General features: G+C 48.3%; 1 protein-coding gene and 1 long non-coding RNA gene across 3 annotated transcripts; both read right to left on the bottom strand.

Moving 5' to 3' along the window:
* Nucleotides 1-2,841: 2,841 nt before the first annotated feature.
* On the bottom strand, nt 2,842-5,491 carry LOC144325986 (uncharacterized). Its single transcript, XR_013391155.1, has 3 exons — nt 5,107-5,491; nt 4,848-5,017; nt 2,842-3,662 (listed from the first exon to the last, which is right to left on the bottom strand). It is a non-coding gene; the product is annotated as an uncharacterized LOC144325986 (long non-coding RNA).
* A 311-nt stretch (nt 5,492-5,802) lies between these two features.
* Nucleotides 5,803-6,779, bottom strand: LOC144325985 (uncharacterized). 2 transcript variants are annotated; one of them, XM_077921468.1, is made up of 4 exons: nt 6,620-6,779; nt 6,289-6,450; nt 6,076-6,180; nt 5,803-5,957 (listed from the first exon to the last, which is right to left on the bottom strand). In XM_077921468.1, the coding sequence occupies exons 1-4, from the start codon at nt 6,653-6,655 to the stop codon at nt 5,823-5,825; spliced, it is 438 nt and encodes a 145-aa protein (XP_077777594.1). In that variant the 5' UTR covers nt 6,656-6,779; the 3' UTR covers nt 5,803-5,822. The 2 variants fall into 2 exon arrangements, with proteins under 2 accessions (XP_077777594.1, XP_077777593.1); XM_077921467.1 differs by lacking the exon at nt 6,620-6,779 and having other exon boundaries at nt 6,289-6,543.
* Nucleotides 6,780-7,092: the final 313 nt, after the last annotated feature.

Here is a 7,092-nt window from a genome sequence, read left to right as displayed (position 1 = left end):
TGGCGAGTTCTGGCACCTCTTTTTCTAGAAACAGCACTGATCCTGAACATAAGGTGAGTGGGAATGTAGGAACCTATGTAGGAAAAGCTATTTTTAAAATTTGTGAGTTTTTTGTGGGGTTTTTGCATATTACAGAATTATTTTGTATAAAGTGTTTCAGTGTAGAATTAGCACAAAATCTGCATGCTCCTCATCACTTCTGAGAGTCTTCCATTCGGGTGGATTCTTGAAGACTCAGATTGGGCACAGTTTCTCAGTATGTGTGTAATATATGTACTTGCACTAAAAAACCTGTTCATGTCTTCTGCACATGGGTTCCACTCATCCCTGTGTTGAATTATTCTTAGCCATAAGGGTCCTTTTCAAAGAAAGGGGGAAGATATATCAATATCCCACTCTGAAATGCCGCAAGGTGAATTCTGCACCTCTATGAAGCATCTTGAATGTTATTGAAGATGGTGTAAAAAGCAAATAGACAACTTTGGATCTTATATGTCTGCTTGTTTTGCTTTTTCAGATAGGTGTGGTATATCAGGACTGTGGCAGAATTTAACACTTTGCTTCCCCACAATCCTGATCCAATTCAGGGGAGAGTGGGTGCTCACCTGCAAATCTATTTATTTGTTTGTTTTTAAAAACCTGACAAACCTTAAATACACGAATAATATCATTTCTAGTTTGGTGGACCCTCACTTATCAGGAGTACCTAGGCAAACAGTATGGGCAAGTAGGAGGAGAATGTGATACAAGGAGTAGGAAGAGCGTGGATTACAGCCTGGAGGGGCTGCAGGGGTCATGGCCCTGGATGCATTTTCTGAGAGGGCACAACCAGGCTCCCTCATCAAGGCTAGAGCTGTGGGGCAGGAAGCCGTGCCTAGGCAGGGCCTCCAGGGCCTGGCTCCGGTGGAAGCAGCTTCCTTGTGTGATGGCCCAGCGCCACCAGCTGGCCGCAGCTCCACTCCGGGTCAGGCCTGACTAGGGGCGGGAGAGGAGGAGAGTCGGCAGCAATGTTGCTGTCCCTCTCCTCTGCTGGGCTCTGGCACATGAGGGAGGGCTGGCAAAGCCCCACTGGGCTCCCTCTTCGCCCTTGCTCCTGTGCGTCCTGCGTGTCACAGATCTGCCCTGGGTGGCGATAGCATACGCTCTGCTGTGGCAGATTTGTGCTTAAAGAGAAAATTCTCTCTCTCACCCACCCACACCAATTTAAGTCCTTTGTCTGGAGTGAACTGAAAGGAAAGCAAGGTGGGATTGGCAGGGAAGATAACACAAAGTCATGAGGCTGGAGGCGGCTGCACTCAGCTCTTGATCTCTTCCTCACTTGCTTTGTTTGGAGTCCCCACGCGTGTGAGTCATGTTCCTCATGCCTCAAATAGGTCAAGGGCCACCTCCAGCAGGCACAAAAGTGGCTCAGTGTGACACACAGCCTGGAGGAAGTTGTTGGAGCTCTCCAGTGCCTAGTGGGGAAGGGAGTCACCAGAGGAAAGCGACCTGGGGGACTGGGATGCCAGGCATGAAAAGGAGAAGAGAGCAGAGCTGTGCAGTGGCAGTTATGTACCCTACATGCACCCTACACTTGTCTACCAGGATCAACCACCTCCCTTCCAACTTCCAGCGTTTATTTCTCTGCTTTCTTCATTCTCCTGAGTCCTTCATTTCGCCAGTCATCCCTCCTGCAACTGAACTGAGATACCGCTCCATATATGGCCTTTGCCAGCCAGGTGGGTACCTTCTAGGCTGGGCTGATAGAAAGTTGTTGTTCAAAACATCTGGAGGGTAGCAGGCTGGCAAAAGCTGCAGTTGTGATTATGTCATTGCAAAGCTACACTGGCTGAAATTCCCCATCTGTTAAATATTGTTACAAAAGCTGGGCGCTAGCCCTACTCTCTGTCAAGCAACAGCAGAAGTCTATGGGGTTCCAGGCACTGACACAGGGCCTGTGTTCTTTGGAGATTTGAGACACGGCAAATGGGGCTTGTTCAAATGGGGCTTGTTCACCACAGCAGTGCAGCCCTGGAGCCAAAACCATCTTTCCAGTCTTCAGCCAACCTACCAAAGATGGATCCTAGTCTTTTATCTCGCCCTTCTTCCCAGCACATATTGCTCAAAAGACTCTCTTTTTGTGTCGCCTCAAAGACACACCCCATCACCATGGCAACCTCTGTCTGCCCAGGCTCAAGATTCCTTTTGGATGGGCCATCAACACCTTTTGTCATGTTAATGGCTCTATCCCAGATTAGTCCCTGACTTGGAAAGAAAAATTAGCCTGTACTTTTCCACCGACCTCCTGTTGTCCCTACAATACTTGGGGTATTCAGTGGTCTGTGTTTGCCTGAGCTTGAGTCTGGACTAAGGATTCTGAGCTCCTGTGTTCTGATTCAATACATGTTGTCCAATCACAGAACATTTCAGGATTTGGACCTCTGCCATTGGCCCTTGAACTCTGAGTCGTGATTCGCAGTTTAGACAGCCAATCACATTGGGAGTGGGAGTGGCCCAGGCTTTCAGAAATGTATATAAGCAGTTGCTTTGCCCCTGTTTCCCAGTTTTGTAGTTCCATAAAGGTTCTTGCAGTTCACTGTGTCTTGCCTCATGGGAACCCACCTACACTTCACTTCAAATAATTAAAATCCTATCATTTAGCCCCCCACCCCCACCCCGCACAAATCTATAGCAGTATAAAGCCACCCTATACAGTGGTGCCCCGCAAGACGAAATTAATTCGTTCCGCAAGTTTTGTCGTCTAGCGAATTTTTCGTCTTGCGAATCACGAAATCCCATAGGAATGCATTGAAAATCAATTAATGCGTTCCTATGGTCAAAAAAAGTCCAAACAAAGCCAAATTTGGTACAACAACAGTTTATTAACTGCTCTTTAAAGTCACACATACTGTAAAGAGCAGTTCAAAAATTGAAGGGAAAATAAATTAACTTTATAAACATGACAGAAAAACATTTAAAAATCAACAAAGTGTACAGTACATTTTCTAAGACTCTGGGGGACCACTCGAAGAAGGCTCCTCTTCCACTCTTTGCTTCTTGCTCAAGAACCTGTCCATAGTCTGCTGCTTCATCCGCCTTTTCAGCACCTCCCTGAAAGGCGAAATGACCCTTGTATCAAAAAAGTTCCCAACGTCATGTGCCACGTGCACTCCTCCAGAACAGCTGGGCGGTTCTTCATGATCCTGGTGACTCCCTTGGCTGCATCAGTCGCCAGGATCTTCTTCCTCATCTTCAGGATGGTCCCGATGGTTGATGGATTCCTCCCGTACTCCCTGGCGATGTCCGTCACACGCATTCCGCCGTCGTGCTTCCGGATGATCTCCTTCTTCATTTCCAGCGTCACCTTCTCCTTCTTCCTCTCGCCGGCCACCGCAGCAGCAGTCTTCTTGGGTCCCATGGCAGCACAGCTCTTACCTTCGTAAACTCAGAAAAAGAGAAAAAAATCAGTGATGTGCTTCAAATCCAAAAAATTCAAAAGCACCCAGCCACCCACCACACAGGAATTAAAACCCAGAACCAAGGCCTTGAATCCCAAACACCCCAACCCAAAATCCAAAACCCCCCCAAAAAGTTTTAAAAGTTTAACTTGCCAAATGGATGCAAGAGAAGTTCTGGAAAAGCTTCAACAATCAATCACCGAAGTCTTCAGAAACCTCAAATGGCTGCAAAATAAGTTTTGGAAAAGCTTCAAAAATCACCAATGTCTTCAAAAACCTCAACTGCTCCCACAGACACCCACCCACCACACAGAAATTGCAAACCCCTCCCCAACTGCTCCCCCTGCCCCTCCCCAACTGCTGCAAACCCCTCCCCAACTGTTCCCCCACCCAGACAAAAAAAAATTTCAAAAAATAACAACATGGCCCAATGGTCCCAGATTCCTGCAGAAACCTCCCCAACTGTTCCCCCAGCCAGCCAGCACTCAGAAATTCAAACTCAGGAAAAAAAATTTGAAAAAAAAACAACATGGCCCAATGGTCACAGAAAATCATAAAAATTCCAAAAAAAAGCCCCACAAGCTCCCAGATTATCGCAAACCCCCCCACAACACCAAGTCCTTGAATCCCAAACACCCCAACCCAAAATCCAAAACCCCCCAAAAAAGTTTTAAAAGTTTAACTTACCAAATGGTAAGTTTTGGAAAAGCTTCAAAAGTGAGCAAAGTCTGAGAAAAGGCTACCAAACCACGTGCTAACAGTTGCTCCTCAAAGTCAAGTCGCAACTGCAGCTGTTCAAGCTAAGCACCCTTTGTTTTAACGGTTTTTAGACAAAGGAAACAAAGTCGCGAGATGTTTTCGTCTTGCGAAGCAAGCCCATAGGGAAAATCGTCTTGCGAGGCAACTCGAAAACGGAAAAACCTTTCGTCTAGCGAGTTTTTTGTCTTGCGAGGCATTCGTCTTGCGAGGTACCACTGTATATGATTTTAAAAGTCCTTATGCACTGCCACTTTGCTGTATGTTAGGTAGGTGTGCCATCCAAACCTCGTATTCCAACCTTCTAAATCTAATATATCAGCCTTCTTCAAGAAGGTGGGGTTGTTTTAAATGGTTGTTAAATGTGTTACGTTGATTTAGATTTTGTATTTGTGGGCTGGAGTGTTGTTTCAGGGCTCTTGTATTGTTTATTAGTGTGCATACATTGGTCTTGTGGCTATTTTTAGTATGTTTTTATTTAATTTATATTATGTTCTGATATTTTTATTATGAATTTTGTGCAGTGATTATTCTTATTATTTATTTTGTGCTTCGTATACTTGGTGTTGTGAACCACCCTGAGATTCAAAATCAATAAAATCAACAATCAAAAACAACATCAACAAGAAACACAACAACAAAAAGGTTTCCTACCGCTGTGTACGGAGGGTCGTGAGGGCAGCACCACTCCTCTTGGTCGATCCTGGTGGCGTTGATGTTCCTGGCGCTGGTCCAGACTGGATCCTGCGGAGAGCAGAAGGTGGTATCTCTGCAGCACAACTCTGGTGTCCACGTTGCCTTGGCCTGGCGCTACTCCGGATGTTCTGTCAGGAGGAGAAAGGGGCTCATTGAGAAACGTCCCATCCAAACAGCCCACCAGATGTCCCAATAGCCCACCAGATGCCTCACTCACCTGGCATGCAGCTCAGGAAGTCCTGTGGGTAAGGTTCCCTGTGAACGCAGTGGAGCAGCCTCCTCAAAAAGCGCTGGACCCTGCCTTCCCTCCGATGTCTATAGGCCCGCTGCATGATGTTCAGGCAGCTCCTCCCTGTCTGCCTAAGCTCTTCTTCCTCGTGCTGCTGCATCTCCTCCAGCCCTGAGTGGCAAGGGAGAAAGGTTGAGCAAGGTGGAGATACACAGGAAAAGAGCCACCCATCAACAATATGAAAACAGCCGTCATCTGTGTTTGTGTGTCAGAGAGAGCAGTGAAGTCACATTCCAATTCTCTTTGCATGTTCATCTTGTGGCACCTCTGCCTGAACATACATCTGGGAATTTGCCTTCCCCTGAAGACCTTTCTCAGCAGAAGCATCCCTCCCTGCCCTCCGTACGTCTCACTCACATGTTCCATAGGATGCCATGTCTTGTTTGTGGATGAAACTGGCATCCCGGAAAGCCAGATGACCTAGAGAGAGAGAGGGCAAGAAAAGGGACGTCATCTCGGTGCAAAGCAAGCGGAGACAGAGGCAGCTTGGCAGGAGGACAGGTATGCTCTGCTGCGTCTAGAGGCCTCCACCGTCACGGAGCACTCAGAGCAAGATCTGGGCACAGATGGAGGCCTACCTAGCAGGTGGCCTGGGGACATGTCCATCCTCCCTGCCATTGTTACCAAGACGTTTCTGTCCATCCCTACCAGGGAAGAACGTTGCTTGACTTACCCAGAAGCAGAGCTGCCACCCTGGAGACTGCTGGCAGCCTGTTGGCAGACGGCTGCGTACATGATAAGGCAGCACTCCGAAGGATGTGCTTGCTGAAGGTCTTGCTCTGTGGGCAAAGACAAAGGAGAAGTGGCATCAGAGAGGCTTGAGAGCGCAGCAGAAGAGCCTTGCACTCCCAAAGACATGCCTGGGCAAAGCTGCCAACAAAGGCAGAGGGACCTTACCATATGCTTGGCAGCCTGGTGGAGAGCAAAGTGGAGGCTAAATTTGTTGGAACGAGCCCACCACTTGACTTCTGGGGCTAGATGGGAAAGAGCCCTCCTTGCGGCCTGCAACACAAGAAGAGAAGAGGGTTACAAATTGCAGTACATAGTCTCGGAAGCTCCTGAGAACAATCCCTCCCTCCTACTGCATAAGTCCACCTCTTTGGCCCTCACCTTGGCCACTTCGAGGTCCTCGTCTTCGAGGTGAATGAGGACCACAACCAGTTCGTGAATGGCTTCCTCTTCTGTTGTTGTAATGGGAAGTCTTTGGTCTCTCGCCCAGCCCCGAAGCAGCCCCAGATGTTCGATGGCTGATGCCCGGACGGAGGCTTCCTCCTGTAGGCAGAAAATATCAGAGGTTTTGTTTCTCATCAGATCACTTTCCAGAGGAACACCCTCCTGAAGCCAGAACATCTCTGCTGCATGCCAGTCTAAACCCCACCCTTCCTCTTCCAAAGCATTCCTCCTCCACTGGGTGTGGTGTCATGTTTCCCCTCATACTCACATCGGCAGCCAGGCCGCAGTAGGTTGCCGCCAGCATCTCCAGGTCTTTCTCTCCCAGCTCCCTGGAATGGTAGGCTTGGTCTACCAGCTCTATCAACTCTGGGAGGACCTCAGCTTCTACATCAGAGAGGGAATCCAGCAGCAAGAGCCGCAGAAGCGCAGGGTCCTACACAAAAGAGAGAATCTTTTCAAAGGTCTGAAAGGCCTCACGCCTTTTAGCACAGGCCCTTCAGTATTGTGCCAGCAAAAGAGTGCTGGGCCATGATTAGAATCAAGATCTGTACCCCCCCCCTCCTCTGAGCATCACTTGCCATGTCAGAGTCCAGAAGCAGGGATATCCCTCTGATACTGAGCTTCCAGACTTCCAGGCAGTCGTGTTGCAGCCAGTTGAGGAGCTGCTTCAGTGTATCTTCACAGGGATAGACCTCCAGACGGCAGCTGAGCAGCTAAAGAGGCCCAAAGAGAAAGAAACCC

The sequence above is a fragment of the Podarcis muralis genome, chromosome 17 (assembly GCF_964188315.1).
Source record: "Podarcis muralis chromosome 17, rPodMur119.hap1.1, whole genome shotgun sequence".
Lineage (NCBI taxonomy): Eukaryota > Metazoa > Chordata > Lepidosauria > Squamata > Lacertidae > Podarcis > Podarcis muralis.
The sequence above is the reverse complement of the archived record's forward strand: the minus strand, read 5'-3'. Positions and strand labels throughout refer to the sequence as shown.

What these genes read in the sequence shown, in the direction of transcription:
- LOC144325985 (XM_077921467.1), bottom strand. Translation starts at nt 6,528, where the DNA reads ATGTTCTGGCTTCAGGAGGGTGTTCCTCTGGAAAGTGATCTGATGAGA. An exon ending in AGGACCTCGAAGTGGCCAAG is followed by an intron (nt 6,181 to 6,288) that starts GTGAGGGCCAAA and finishes CTTGTGTTGCAG; the next exon opens with GCCGCAAGGAGGGCTCTTTC. An exon ending in ACCAGGCTGCCAAGCATATG is followed by an intron (nt 5,958 to 6,075) that starts GTAAGGTCCCTC and finishes CTTTGCCCACAG; the next exon opens with AGCAAGACCTTCAGCAAGCA.